The sequence below is a fragment of the Archocentrus centrarchus genome, chromosome 15, assembly GCF_007364275.1.
Source record: "Archocentrus centrarchus isolate MPI-CPG fArcCen1 chromosome 15, fArcCen1, whole genome shotgun sequence".
NCBI classification, from domain to species: Eukaryota; Metazoa; Chordata; class Actinopteri; order Cichliformes; family Cichlidae; genus Archocentrus; species Archocentrus centrarchus.
In genome coordinates, this window is record NC_044360.1 from 21,920,264 (window position 1) to 21,935,956 (window position 15,693).

General features: G+C 41.2%; 1 protein-coding gene across 1 annotated transcript in view; it reads right to left on the reverse strand.

Annotated features, from left to right (window-relative positions):
- Positions 1-5,065: 5,065 nt before the first annotated feature.
- The window catches only part of tacc2 (transforming, acidic coiled-coil containing protein 2), a 48,241-nt gene continuing 37,613 nt past the window's right edge, over positions 5,066-15,693 (reverse strand). The window contains exons 7-21 of the mRNA XM_030747533.1: positions 14,708-14,765; positions 14,388-14,595; positions 13,928-13,977; positions 13,721-13,830; positions 13,286-13,439; positions 12,727-12,873; positions 11,473-11,532; positions 9,917-9,946; positions 9,148-9,288; positions 8,974-9,050; positions 8,149-8,192; positions 6,584-6,744; positions 6,385-6,491; positions 6,087-6,207; positions 5,066-5,989 (exon numbers count right to left, since the gene is read on the reverse strand). Of these exons, the coding sequence (XP_030603393.1) occupies positions 5,924-5,989; positions 6,087-6,207; positions 6,385-6,491; positions 6,584-6,744; positions 8,149-8,192; positions 8,974-9,050; positions 9,148-9,288; positions 9,917-9,946; positions 11,473-11,532; positions 12,727-12,873; positions 13,286-13,439; positions 13,721-13,830; positions 13,928-13,977; positions 14,388-14,595; positions 14,708-14,765 (1,534 nt within the window). The 3' untranslated portion in view covers positions 5,066-5,923. The remainder of the gene's footprint in view (positions 5,990-6,086; positions 6,208-6,384; positions 6,492-6,583; positions 6,745-8,148; positions 8,193-8,973; positions 9,051-9,147; positions 9,289-9,916; positions 9,947-11,472; positions 11,533-12,726; positions 12,874-13,285; positions 13,440-13,720; positions 13,831-13,927; positions 13,978-14,387; positions 14,596-14,707; positions 14,766-15,693) is intronic.

Genomic DNA, 15,693 nt, shown 5'->3' on the forward strand with positions numbered 1-15,693 from the left:
AAAGCTGTTACTGCTGGTTTAAACACAGCATTAGAGTAGATGACTCCCTGCTGAAATATTACAAGTTGCAGGTTTGATAATAAGCCTACCATCTTTTAATTTATTTAGTGATATCAATAATAAAATATTTAAATAAAAAATATCAAATCTGCAGCCAAACAACAAAATGATCTGTTGGCTGAGATTTGGTAAAGCTGTCTTGGTGCCATGAACACATGGTGTCCTAATTAAGGATATTCATTGAGTAGGAGTAGCAAAGCTCTTCATTCCCTTAAAAGCCTCAGACCCCCTGCTGCCAGAGATGCATCTACAGACAGCAGCCTGTCCTCCATTTAACACACAAAGGCATACATACACATGCTTACACAAGATACAAATGGAGTTTTATGGTAGAAAAAAAAGGTTCAAATTAAACTAGTAAAAAGAAAGGCTACTACACTGTCACTGTTGGACTCACTGTCATGGCCCACCACTACAGCGCAGGCATCAGAGTAGCCAGGACAAGCTTTGGAGCCTTGCCGGTTGCAGTCATCATTATTGGAGCCCATGCAGGTATAACATCGTAAAGCCTCACCTGAATGAAACAGAGCACAGCTATGGTAAAGTCTGCATTGTGGCACATGCACGTCTCGTTTATTTAAGCACTGGACGTTAAAATCATGCAGCCTCTGCAAGGTCCTGGTGTAGAACCTGGACAGCCCATAGGAGACAAACGGTTGCCTCAGATAATTGAGAGAAAAGGTGTCAACAAGGGTGTCAACCGTGGATATTTTTGATTCATATCTACACAGGATCTAGAGGTTGGCAAATGCATGAAGGGCTTATAAATGTAATGTGTGATGTTCCATGCGTCCAGAGGGACTATGAAGAGAAACAGCACTAATTAATTAACTTCCTTCACACGAATTTTCCCAGATCAACCAAAGTGTTTCACCAGCGCCCACACGTTTTAGAAAAAAAAAATACATCTTTATAAACTTTAGCTAATGCCTCAGGAGCCCACTTCAGCACATAAAACACTTAAATGTCTTTCTAAAGCTCTCCCGAGGAGGGAGCAGTTATTTGAAAACTAACTGACCTTTGAAATACTTAAAGGCTTCCTTTTGAAACTCTCCATCCATCTCCTAAATTCCAGACAAACTTAAGGCTGCTTCCTAAGAGGATCAGAGCTGGAGTCACCAAAAGCTTCAAACATACTTTGCAACAGCACATCTCCTGTATTGGCCGTCAAAATAACCTCCTTCAACTCCAGATGGGGCTGTCATCACTCAGTTTTGATAGAAATAGACATAAAAAGTGTTGGTTTTTTTCCTATAGTGGGACAGCATATGGCATTTTCAAATGAAACCATTTGAAAATGGTTTCATTTGAAACCATTTTCAAATGATGGTTTCAAATGAAACCATCATTTGATGGACAAACCTAATTAAGTAACCTAATTACTTAACAAAACCACAAATTAACACTAAAGCTACAAAAACACTATGTGAAACAAAGTGTTCATGTTTCAAATTATGTAACTGGCTTCTTTTCTTTTCTGCATATGTCCCCTTATATATGCTGACTTATATATATTTATAAATACATTCTGTTGTTGGCAGTCTATCCCCACAGCACTGTCGCTCTACACACATTGTTAAGTATTAGCCTCCAGGCCTATTAAGAGATTATTGGCTGGGATTGTGTGTTACATGCGTGTACAGTGGAGCATGATTGACTGAAGGAATACGAAACCCATTGCAGATAGCAAGTAGTGACATGACATGAATAAAGTATAAGGTCAATATGAAACATGCCAGGCTCTTCCTGACACATAAGGGTAACTGTGGGTCTGTCATGTCCAGCTTTTTTCCCCTTGTTTCAGAATTTAGAGCCATTTTGGATAGTTGTTCATTCAATAAGGTCCGATTTTTCAGGAACACACAAAATGCACAAAACAATGAATATAAACTATTATCTGAAAAGCAAGGCTTGCAACATTCAACAGAACCTAAAGGGAGCCAAGATGAAATGACAGGTGGACAGAGGGTTACAAAGCAAAGAGAGATGTATGAAAAGAAAACAAGGTTCTTACAGGTGGTTGATAGCAGGACCGGGGAAAACAGGAGCAGCAGACAATAATAGACAGCTCTCATGGCGATGGTGGTCCCCGCTCGTCCTGATCACACAAATAAAAGCAGATTGTTTGCTCCCAAAGCCCCCTGAGCTTAATCTGAGCTATCAGATAAGCTGATATTCCCTCCTGTACCAGCCAGTACTAGCCCCTCTGCTGGGGCCTACAGCTCTGTCTTAAACAACAATAGCTGCTTCGTCAGCCTGGATGGACAGTGGACACACAATGGATTTCATCCTGAATCTCACATAGTAACGCTTTGCCGAGGCCACACCCATCCTGAGTTTGGCTCGTTGCTTTCTTGTCGTGCCAAAGTAGTTACCCATGACAGGTGTCAGGTAGGGACATCGCCCTGCTGCTCCTGGACTGATCATTAAGAAAAAAAACTTTAGCTGGCAGTCTGTTTGGTACCTGGTTGCTTTGCCAAAGGATGATTGTTGTTTTGTGTTTACATATACGGTTGTGGTCAGAAGTTTGCATCCACTCATCATGGGCATGAGTGTCATGGTAATTTTAAGCTTTTAACGATTTATTAAGGGATCACTTGATCATCACAGCATATTCAACAACAACATTCAGCGATATCAATCTGTCCGGTTAGGAAGCATAAACAGTTGAATCCTTTTCACCTGCTGTGGTACAAATTAAATTGAAAACAGGTACACTGAAGAGGCAACAACAAGACAACCCCCAAAATTAAATGGTTTTGCAAGTGGTGGCCACAGAACTTTGTTCTCCCTCCTCACCCCTCCTGACTGATTGTTCTCTAGTTGTTTTTTTTGTGTGTCCTTGTCATTAGTTCTATCATGAAACGGTACCTGCAGCCCATTCACGTTTCACAGGTAGTCCAGCTCCTCTTCTATGGCACATCTATACGTGCACCTTCTCACAAGAAGGTTTGCTGTGTCTCCCAGCACAGTCTCAAGAGTATGGGCTTTATACCAGGAGAAGGTCCCTTTCACAAGGACAGTGAGACAGGGCCGTGGAAGAGCATCAACCCAGCAGCGGGACCAGTATCTGCTTCTTTGTGCGAGGAGGAAGAGGAGGGCCTTTTAGGGTTGTCTTGTTTTTTGCAGTGAACTTGTTGTGCCTTTCATTTACACCAAAGTAGGTGAAACAAATTCACAATGGTTTATACTTCCTAACTAGACAGACTGATATCCTGGAAGTTATCCTATACTGTGAAAATCAAATGTTCCCTCAAGTTTTTTGGAAAAATCTATATTATACTGGATGCTCCAAGACACAATGTTGCTACATTTGTCAACAACTTAAATATTGCAATCATCTAAAGCTTTAGTTCCCATAACTTTTTTTTTTGTCTGGTGTACTTATTTAAAACTAAAAATTATATTTTTATTTATTAGGTAAATAACAAACTGAATTCATGTTTTTATAACCAAATTTGAGCCGGCACACCGGACTTCTCTGAGTAGTCAGAAATTAATCAAGCACAACTGGGACAGTATAGTCTGTCTTGTGTATTGTTTATCTTCTGCTTCACGTGTCTGAGTCCTGGGTCCTGTCTGCCCTTTGTTAGCTTTAGTCTTGTCTGTTTGTTTTCAGTTGTGCTTCCTTTAGTCTTCTTAATCAGATTCTGTTCAGCTGTGCTCCCTGGTGTGTCCTATTTCCCTGATGGTTCGTGTGTGCATATATTGTCTGCATTTTCCTCTTGTCCTTTGTTGCGTCCTCATCATTGGCTCCTGCCCGCTGTGTGCTCTCCTGTAGGTGTTAATCCTTGACCCAGTGAGTTTAGTAATTTGTTCTGCTGGCCCCTGTACAGGTCTGTCCTGTGTTCCCAGCAAATAAAGCTGTTAAGTTCCGTCCTGTCCTGATTCCTGCTTTGGGGTCCTAAAACCCACCTGCCACAGCAAAGCTCATGACAAAAACTCATTTTTCTGTTCAGAAAGGCAAGTAAATAATTGATTTAGCATCTTAATCAAAAACTAATGTGCTCTATTTATTTCTGCTTTTTTTGTAATACTGCCAATTTTTAAAATTCATGGATAACATATTTTAGCATTATTATATCATTTTGATTAAAGAGCTTGTTCATACTGGTGGAGTAACCATTACAGAAACATTAAAAATTATTTTGGTAATTACCAATATTGCAAATTTAAGCCATAAACCCCGCACTGGGTAGTGGTCTAATAAATCTGTTAAGCACTGTATACACAGCTCTTAACTTCTCCTTCAGTGACACCTCTCATTATGCTATAAATATATCCTTTCAAGCTGGATTAAATAAAAGTATTGACTCATATAAAACAATGTGATCCTGGACTTCTCTTCTTCCTAGCTTTCACTTCAATTGGGCACATTTACTGTGCTCAAACTCACAGCGAGTTGTATTTTAAATTTTTTTTGTGAGCTTATGTTATCGCTAAACACATGTGAAATAAAATGTGTCCATTTTATTTAATCATTGCATATTTAATGAGCATGTTTTCACATGCCTCTTAACTGCAAAAGCAAACCCTGCACTACATGCATCCCTCATTCTAGACCTTTGAAGAATCAAAAGGCCTAAAAAGCATCATTTATAAAACAAGAGCTGTGCTTGTGTATCTCATCACAATACAGATTTTAAAGAAAAAGAGCCACGGCATTTGATATAAACACTCATCAGCCACTTTATCAGGTACACCTGTTCAACTGCAAATCTCTAATCAGAGGGGGATGGCCAGACTGCTTTGAGCTGATAGAAAGACAACAAGAACTCAACCATTCGTAACACCCAAGGTATGCAGAAGAGCATCTTGGAACACACAAAATAGATGGATCATGGATGTGCAGCCGGCAAATCTGCAGCAACTGTGTGATGTTATCACGCCAATATGGACCAAAGGCAAGGTGAGTGGGTATCACACAGAGGACTACCTCAGATGCGGTGCCAAAGCAAAACTTGAGAAAAAAAAAAAAAAAAAAAGAACCAAATTCATGCCAGCATGCTGTATTGCCATCTTTTATTGCACTTTGTAAGCAGATGCTGTACAGTAGCTGTGCAGAAAAGTTATTCCTCAGTGTGACAAACAACCATTGCAGGACTAGGACAGGATCATCCAAAATTAAATTACTCCTGGTCACAACTGAACACAGTCACAATTAGTTTGCTTTTTATCAAAATAAAATCCCAAAAATAAAGTTCCACAATTTCATCAAAAAAGCTATGACAAGTATGACAAATATCTACAAGGTTATGTGAGGGAAGTGGGCCGAAGATGACAGAATACCTATCAAAAATGCACAAGTCTCGATGTTTCCTACAGTATGTACAAACATTAACATTACAAGTTCTTCTTTTTCTCTCACATGCAAGAATCTATTGTGATAGCTTGTATTCTCTTAGTGGTGTATCAGCATTTTATGAATAACTAAGAATCTGGTTCTCATCTTCAAAATCTATCTTTCTCTTGTATTAAGAGGAGACAATAACAGGAGTGGGTAAACAGTCTTCTCCCTCAGTGGCTGTCATGGCAACATCATAATAGATAATTTAACCCACAAACAATGCTTGCACTTTCTCATTATCATACACACACCCACACACACACACACACACAGACATACTCATTAGTGATATGATAAAACTTGAAACCAGACCCCCGATACAGTACGATACACTGAAACATCAAAAATGTACAGAGTAATTAAGAGGAAGCTGATCCTGTGGATGACGTATACACAAGGTCAGTAGGAAATACAACCCCAAGACCACTTTGGTCTTAGATGTCCATCAGTTTGAGAAAGAGTGATTCTCTTCATTTTCTGCTTTTCAGTTTGGCTTTGTTGCTGCGATGTGGCCTGTTAACTCTTCCCCATCTTGGCAATCAGCTCGTCACAGATCTTTGTTAACTCCTCGATCTCTTTATTCTGTAAAAAAAAAAAAAAAAAAAGTTACCCACAAAAATTAGTACACTCTGATATGTATAGTTTTTAATGTCATATCTTTTTACATCCTACTACTGACCTTCTGCTCTAAAGTGCGCTCCAGAGAGTCCACCTTCATCTGCTCCTTCCTCAGACTGGCCTGGTAGGCAGCTTGCTCCTGCTTGGCTTTGGCCCGCACCTGAGCTATCTCTGCATTGGCCCTGAAGGCACAAGTGACACAGTGTTAATTAATTTTTTCAAAGGCATCAACATTTACAATACTTAGTTGCATTCACATGACCGTACAACATTTACTGTATTTATACAGCAATTTGTTACAGTGTACATAGCTTGGTGGGGAAAGTAACGTGACATAATGAGAGCATGTACAGACTCACTTGTCTAGTTTCTCCTCTGCGTGAATTTTCAGGGCTTGATATCGCTGCTCCTCCTTGCGGACCCTTGAAAGATACTCCTGAGCACATTTCTTCAATACCTCTTCATTCTGTACGAGGAGACCAAAAGGTGTCAAGCAAACTCTGAGATGACTAACTGAGCGGTTCATACTAATAAAAACTTGGGAATAAATTGCATTACTTTACGGAAACCCTCCAGGACATCTTTCATCTTCTCATAACGACGGAAGAGGTCAGCTAGAGACTTCTCCACAGAGTTGAGGTCAGCCAACGCCTGATCCTTCTCCATGATGAGCTGCTGAATGGTGTGATGGGAAAGAGATTTCTCTTTCTGGTCATCCTCTGATGGACACACACACAAAGATGATGCAGATCAAGAGTCTATTTAGTGAAGAAGCTGCTGTAGTGGACGCAAATACCAAAAAAGACCACTACCAAAACACACACACACACACACACACACATGCACGCGCACACACACACACACACACACACACACACACACGCACACGCACAAGACTTCTCTGACATTTTTGACAATATATTGATATGTATTTGTGGTAGTATGATTAAACATGTTATACTATTCTATATGAAGATTACTGATAAATCAGTGTAGCATGCAAAAACAAAAAGCCACTGAACAATGAGAAAATAAAGAGATCTGCATAACAGAGACAGAAGTTCTGAGTAGCCTTGAGCCCCTTCAGTGTTAAATGCCAAAGCACCCACAGTATTTCAAAATACAAATATCCCTTTCCTTTCCCTTCATTGAGCGACCTGGTTAACTCACCAAATCTGCATGAATGACTTCACAGTGATCGCCAGTCATGGGTAAAGTGCACGTTCATGTATAGATTTAGAGTGTATATTTGCGCTGTATGTCTCATTAAATCTGTATAATATTGCACTTTACATGAAGAAGAACAAAAAAAACAAAAAAAAAACAAAACAAAATGCCATCAGAGTCTGTCCTTTTTATCCATTAAATACAAGTCTCAGCCTACAGGGTGAAATGCAAAAAAAAAACCAAACAAACAAATGCCACTGGATGAGATGAAGAAGTGAGCACAGCTGCTCCCCTCTCTGATGGACAGACGGAGAGATGTGAGCTGACACAAACAAGTGAAAGACAATTCCTCATTACTCACCTGGCATGCCTGTCAGGGTTATCAAATAGTAAGGGGGCAAAGATGGGAGCAGAACAGAAAAGAAGGGACTGTGTTAAATCAAGCTGGGAGGGCAAGACACGTGAGAGAGCCGAGTGTTAGGCATTAGCAGAGGCAGACTGATCCTGCGTGCGACAGTGCTTTAATGAGAGTAAGAAATAAAAAGTCGACTGCAGCAAAAAAAAAAAAAAAAAAAAAATCAGATTGTCGGGGATGTTCAAAGGTAGAAAGGAGGATGTAGGTGAGAGCAGGAATAATGCAGAGTGTGAGCCTGCAGTGAAATTTAATGAGTCCAGAGAAGCTGGACAAGAGTTGGCAAAGGAGAGTGCTGTCCCCTCCACGGACGTCAGGATTCAGTTCATGTCATTCAAATATGAAAGCAAACATACAAAAAAGCAAGATTGTTGCAGAGGATAGGAAAAAATATTTAAATGTCTGTGATCGGTGGCACTGAATACGGCCTCACAGGGACCTCCATAATGTAGTTCAGTTTGCAAATGAATAAGTGCAAAATAAAGTGTCAGAATTTGGGAAACAAACAGTTGATTTAAAATAAAATTAGTGTGTTTTGGCTCACCTATCATCTGGGCAATCGTCTTCTCATACTCAGCAACAATTCTCCTATGGATGAAAAATTGTAAATCTTCAATATAAGTCTTTTTTTGTTGTTTTTTGTTTTTTTACAGAAAACACTCTCCTCACATCAAGCCTAATATGAAGCATTGTTTTTTAAAATCAGGTCTCCATAGGTAAGAGGATTGATTAGCCATGCCTGGCCCTTAGCCTCTTAGTCTCTCCTTAGCCAAAGCCCAGTCATTCAAATTAAGTAAGCCCTGACTTATCCATACTAACTGAGCAGTAGACAGCTGGACTTGCACCCACCACCTGCTGTCAGACAGTAAAATTTCAGTACTGCATATTTTTCTTTCTCTAAACCCCAGAGCCACTTATTTAACCTTGACTGATGATCATAGATCTATATATACAGATATACATAGATAGATCATGGATCATAGCTAAAGCTATTTATGAGCTACTGTCATGCAGTTAGTGGAGTGTAATCTAAATGCCTGCAGCTCAATTTTAACTTTTTAACAGTAAAGCCTATACATTTATGTCACACAATCCACATCTATTTATCTATACTCCTTGCTAACACTCTTGCTGATTCTTGAAATGGCTCTCCACTCTCCTGTTAACCATGGCCTTGTTTGACACCTTAACTGAGATAAACCTCTTGAGAGGTTAGAAAGCTGATAATAAGTGGAGTCTGAGAAGACTAAGTACCATGACACACTGCGATTTGTCGGCAATACGGATAGGATCCGTGATTCATGCTGCAGTGTCTGTGTGGGACCCCAGTGTAATGAAAGTGATAACAACCCAAGGTGTCTCTTCTTACCTCATCTCCACCACTTCCTGTCGGCTCTCTTCATACTTCCTCTGCCACTCCAGCACTTCTTTCTCCTTTGACACAATCTGAGGAGGGTGACAAAATTGTTTCATAAAGTTTGTGATGCTGACTTCAAGGAACAACGGTGACACACAGAAGAAAAAGAAACATTATTTGGGGCACCTCCTCTCGTGCAATTCCCAAAGAGTGGTCCAGATCTCTGGGCAAGTGAGGACTCTCCGCTTCGATGTAGCTGGCTGTGGTCCTGGTGTACAGTGAGTTCTTGGACACGCCACTTTCTACTGAAGATGACAAGTCTCTGTGCTGCTTCCAGGAAGCAAAGGACAGGAGAGAAAGCAATGGAAACATAACCAGTTACCAACCAGACTGTGGCAACAATGGGACACCCTCACCCTCGGGGTCACTCGCACATTCTGGACTGGATTGCTGAACCAAACTGCTAGGCAGCCTCGAACTATATCAAAATGTACCACACAGCAAAAACAATACGAAAATGAGGCAAGCCAGTGATGTTCTTGAAGACTTGGTCAGCCGCTACATGATTGGATGAAACAGTCTTCATTGCCGCAGTATTAGCCGTGTTATTGGCTGATGCTGGCCCCAGCTGAGCAGTCATAATCACCTGCTCACTGCAATAGCTTGAATGTGATTGGGTCCAGGCAAGACAGAGGGGAAGGTGGGCAGCAGCTGATAGTGTACAGGAGAGGGAGGTTAGGGGAAGCAGATCGGGCAGCGAGGGAAATATTATGTTAGTCTCATGTTAAGCATGTTACAGCGTAGTTAACAGGTCTTACCTATTGTTCCTAGAATCAAAGCATTTAACATGGTCCTTGTACAGCTAGAGACTGTAATGTAAGGTGATGTGAGTCAGAAAATCCTCAGGGTTAATCATTAGAAAGAGTCAGACTTTGGATCTATAGACACTACAAACCCAAACAGATCTCCATGTGTCCACTGCAACCTAAGACAGAAAAAAAAAACTCCTCCCGTAATCATGATAAAATACAGTTGCTCTAGTACCACTTTTGGTTCCCTAAAACTCTGAAAGGGATTCAGTCATCCTTGGTAGAGAGAGATTACAGGAGGATTTGATAATGGGGGCTCACAGGAGACGAGGAGAGAGCTACTAATACGTGAAAAAGAGTTAAGTGTTTGGTCCGGCTGGAGAGCTAATTCCATTACACCTCTGAATAGAAACGGTCAAGTAAAGGTAACCATAAACATCAGTCAGATAGTGATTAGGTTTCAATCTACCGATACAGAAAGGTTCAGGTTCAGTAACATTAAGGAAATAAATCCAAACCTGTGGTCCTTCAGCAAAGCTACAGAAAGAATCCCCTAACAAAAAAGCCCTTTTAGTAAATTATCTTGAATCACATGTTAAAGAGCTTTTTTTGTTGTAGAAGTACTTAAGGCAAAGACCACAGACTTGCATAAATACTATAAATACTAATCAAAGCTACCCTGCAGAGTGTATTACGCAGGATTCCAATTTTTAAGGATAACCTGCTTTGCGTTTGTTTATAAAACCTCAGCGATGCATCTGAAATGTCATGCTGTGCATTAAATACTCAACATGTGAGAGCCATGTTTCAAGTTGGAGATGAGTTGTCATGGTAACCCAAGCTCATCTGAGATGCGTGAAGTAATGAGTAACAAACAGAAAAAGTAAACTGAGTTATTGATGTTTAATTTCTGCTGTCTTGATCATCATATTCATCATATTGGTCTGTGTGTCACTACCGTATTGAGTTTTAGGATATATTTTCTGTTGGCATACTCTAAAAATCCCCCAGAAACAGTACTGATCCCCACATATGTTTTTAGCATATAGTAGTATGGAACTGCAGACACAGACACGGTGAGCCACACTGAAATCTAACCTTTGTTTACAAGAAACAGTTTAATTGTAGGTTTAACACTAATAAAAAAGAAGAAAAGAAATGAGTCGAAGCCACACTACCATCTGTCAAACACAGAAATAATTATGAGATGCACAAAGTCTACAAGAGAGATGCTACATAGATGTAACTACAGAAACCACAACTCACACAAATTCCCTCATAGGGAAGCTTTGGTAGGCAGCAAATGAAGGGACTCTTTGGCTCTTTAACTTCTGGGATCTATTGAGGCAGAGTATCTAGTGGAGTCTGTAAGTGTTTGGACAGCAGTTTTGGCTTTGCAGTCCAAGATTTTAATTGGAGTGTATTAACATTCAAATCCTGTAAATAATATAGTGCTTATAGCCCTTATCATTTATACAAAAATGTAAGGCAATATGTATTAAAGGGCTATAATTCTACACTCTTAGCCAATGTAGATGTGAACACCGTTAATCACCTCTAAAGCTTAATTTCAGTACCTTAATCCAGCGTGTTGGCATACTGAGCCATTGAAACAATTAAAAACTATGTGTTTATGGCCAAGTACTTGGACTGCACTATGGGTGGATGAGAACAGATCACAGGGGAACTATGTTGCTCTTACTTTGAGTAAGGGTGAACCGTTGATATTCCACCGCCGAGTACTGGGTTTCTTGAGTCGAGACTGTGAAATGTGTGGGACAACAGCATGAGACATGGAAGGAAAGATGTAGGTGGGAAGTGCCTGCCCTGCTCCAACTCTTGCAAGAGTTTTTTTTTTTTTTTTTTTAACACCACCTGCCTCTTGGACCAGAAAATTCCCAGGTACTAGCTACCTGCCTAAAGCTGTTGTTAGTACTGTTAGTCAGATAGATGGACCAAATCACAAAACAAGAATGTGACCTGGGATTTGGGATGAAACATCAACAGATACACCTGCAGGATAATAACATAGTAACTCCTCGGCTGCTGATACTATGTCTAATTTGAGACATCCCCAGTCACATTCATGCTGACGTAAGCCTCTCATGAACAGGCAACATGCATGTTGCCCAACATGCATAACAAAGGCAAGGGACTAAGAGAGCACAACACTCTGTTCCTAAGGCTTAATGGAGCTCGCTGGTAGTCAGGGTGGGAGCTGGACGCATCAAGCCATGTTAGAGTCCAATGTGGGGACACAAGAGGTGGCAGGACTGTGGATGTAGCGGTACAGCCACCATGTTGATAAGGCCATGGGTTCACAGTCACACTCAAAATGGTGTGTTTAAGGGGAGGGAGAGGCAGGCTGAGACACACTCATGCACACACACACACACTACAGTCACGCACGCATGTGCATTTCACACACACTTGCATTTCACTAATCACTCATTCAAGATGCACCTTTGCTCTCACAAACACGCTCACGCACTCACCCACACACACTTGCATACAGCAGGTGCAGGCTGACTCAGCGCAGTACCTGGGGGGTTACAGTGGAGAGGGAGGGGCACTGAGAGATGTTTTTGGCTACCTGCAGAGCCTCTATCCTCAGAGCAGCAAGCACCAGCTCCTCCTTGGCCGCACACATGGAGGGCCGAATTTCAGTGGTAAGGGAGGAGAGGTTGCAGCCCAAAGATGACAGAGCAAAGGGAAACACAGAAACTTGAATTGAGCTGCTGTCTACAATTTATGCACCAGTAATCTAGTTTACCCAGCAAGCTAAAAACTGCAACTTAGGGAAGAGAGGAAAAAACGGGAAAATGAAAAGGCAGGATGTAATATGGTGACACAATGGGAATAATCTTTGTACAAAAACACACACAGACAAATATCAAGGCCCAAATATGGGCCAGCAAATTTATCAAGTACGGTCTTGTGTGGTTTGTCAACACACCTGCAATTTTTGGGCGAATGCTGTGGGGTTGGTCTCAGCCAGGTCAGGCTCCAGGTACTGCAGGGGGTCGTCACACTCAGACAGCCTGTCTAACAGGGGCATGGCCAGAGCTGGAGCAAGTGCCTCCACGGGGCCCTGGCTAGGGGGCTTCAGGGGCACCAGGAGGAGTAGGTAGAAGGGAAGGAGTAGGGCAGGGGACAGCATGGCAAAGCAAGCGCTGAGTTTTTGAGTAGCAGCACTGGGAGGTGGTTTGCTGAATTTAAGCTGGGAACCTAGTGTGGCTGACTGACTTTTCATTATCAGTGACAAGGATTTAATGAGAATCCCTGTGACTGATGGTGTTAACTTTGGATGGCTGAGTCACAGCCTGTGACAAAGCATTTCCAACGTGGCACTGTCTCCCCCTTGTGACTAAACAATAACATGGTGCAAATGCTCCAAAATCAAAAATGACAGATTCCCCTTAAATTATAATGACTAGACATGACTGTAAATTAAACAGATTTATGCACAACAAACTGTAAATGACTTTAAATTCTTAGGAAGGCATTTAGCTTACCTGCTCCTCCATCTCTGTGCTCTGCGTTCGACTGAGCGCCTCGCTTTCTCTCTTCCTGCCCTTGTCTACAGCAGAGCCCTCAGGACCAGGTCGTGAGCTGAGCACCGGTGTCTTCATACCTGCTGTTATCTGGGCCTCCATCTCTTCAAAACTCCTGCACAGAATGAGGAAAACAACAGGAGATGAGCCGGGGAAAGGCACGGCATGTAATGTACGGTAGATGATGGATGGCAGCATTAATGAAAACATTGCTGAAGCAGCTGAAATGCATGCATTATATATTATTTGTAGTGCACAGTTAGCATACAAGAGAATAAGAAAGGAGCTGAAAATTGCAGTGTAAAACTTATGTAGTCTATCCTGACAAAACCATGATGTAATACAACAAAGTAAGAAAAGAAGCAAGCTACAAGTGTAACAAGTAAACATTTTTACCCTGTGCAGGGGGAGCTGGGCTCAGATCCATGCACACATGTATTTTTGGTTAAGTTGTCAGATACTGAGTCCAAGTTCAAGTACAGAGATGGCTTCTTTGCAGACGGTGGCTACAAGACACACAAGGTTTAAAAAGAAAACCAACTCACTTTGACTCTCTTTTTAAAGGTTAAAATCTCATATAGCACACAAAACATAAATACTCACTGTGGAAGAGGAGCCAATCTTCTCCATGTACTCAATTTCATAGTCTTGTACTGGGAGAGAAAGCCAAAACAGAGCATTAGATAGAGTAAATAAAATGAAGAGACATATCAGGGGGCGCTGAGCTCTTGTCTGGCGAGCTCAGTGAACGAGGCAGGGCTGTTTGCTTTCCCATCTCTGACCCAGATGGGTTGAACCAGATAGCCTCTGGGAAGCAGTGGCTCTTGTGTCAGGTCAGAGGCTAGTACGGAACTGGGCCAGCGGACTTAAATCACTGCCACAAGAAAAATCAATAACGCTGTGGTATGAATAAAAGGTAACGTATTATATATAAAGATTTATCCAGACATAAGTTCTGAATTGCCCTCCAGCACCACCCATCTGTGGTATGCTTTGATGTCTCATAGCAGTTATTTGGATACAGGTGGCTGGAGTTACAGAGAGTCAGACAGTCAGGCCTCACCTGGAGTCTCCTTCGGAAGACTGTTCTCATTAACAAAGGATGTAAGGTCGCATGGTTGAGGAAAGTCTTGCTGGTCAGAGTTTAAGTCTCCGTCCATGTCATGCAGGGCTGCCCACTTATGACTGGTGGAAGAGGCCAGTTTCTCCTCATCTGTGGCATGGTCATCCTGCTGGTGAAGGGAAGAAGGTTCATCTGCAGGCGAAAGATCCTGTAACACAAGAAAGGTGGCAGAGAGGGATGACAAAGAATCAGATGGAAGAGGGAGAAATACAGGCAGATGAAGGGACAGAGCCAAGTGAGATTGTACATTAGATACGCACCTGGGACGGGTCAGATAATGGGGATTTCTTTGGTGACCTCTTCACTCTGAAAGTATTACTGAGAAAAAAAATGGATCCACCATTAAGCTCTAGAGTCACTCAGGCCATTCAGTGCACCACTATTTTAATGATCCAGCATTTCATATCTTACACAGAGTACTGTGCATTTGCTGCACATTTAAAACATTTGTATGGTCACAGATGTTAAAATCTGAAGGTGGTTAGGAACACTGGATTTTGCATAAAATCATCATTGGAAAAAATAAACATAGTAGCATAAATTTGCATAGATTATTTGCATATGTGGAACAGTGCTACTTACTGTGTGAGGCTGAAATGAACAGAATAGTGAAATGCTTCTATAGTTAGTAACTGCACAGTGGAGAGTAATGGAAAATTAATATTATGTTATGAGTAGTTTGATTTTCCTACTCATAAATACCACAGACCTAAGAGCTGAGTGGTCAGGATACTGATACAAACATAATGTATTGCAGATTAACTGTTAGTGGCAGGTTTTTACTTTGGTTAGCACTATAGAGGTTCTTAAAGTGTTTGAATAGTAAGCACTTTGCAGCAACTTTTAGAAGGAATTATCCAATATGACACGCCAAATTTAATATAAAATACATACAAGTTGTGAAAAAAAGAAGGTTTTCACAAGACACTGCACAGTTCTGGGAAAAATTAAACACACCCCATGATTCACTAACTTGCTGCATTTAGCAGCAATAACCTGAAGTCACTGATTTTGTCTTCTCTTTTTGTTTCTCTGACTTTATCAGTCTCTCACATCATTGTCGAGGAATTTGGCCCATTTTTCCTCACAGCATTATTTCAGTTCATTGAGGTTTGCAGGAATTTGTTTATGCACAGCTCTCTTAAGATCCCACCACAGCATTTCTGTTGGGTTGAGATCTGGACTTTGACTGTGCTATTACAACACCTCCTTCCAAATAAGCCATACTGGTTTTTTCAAATTGTAC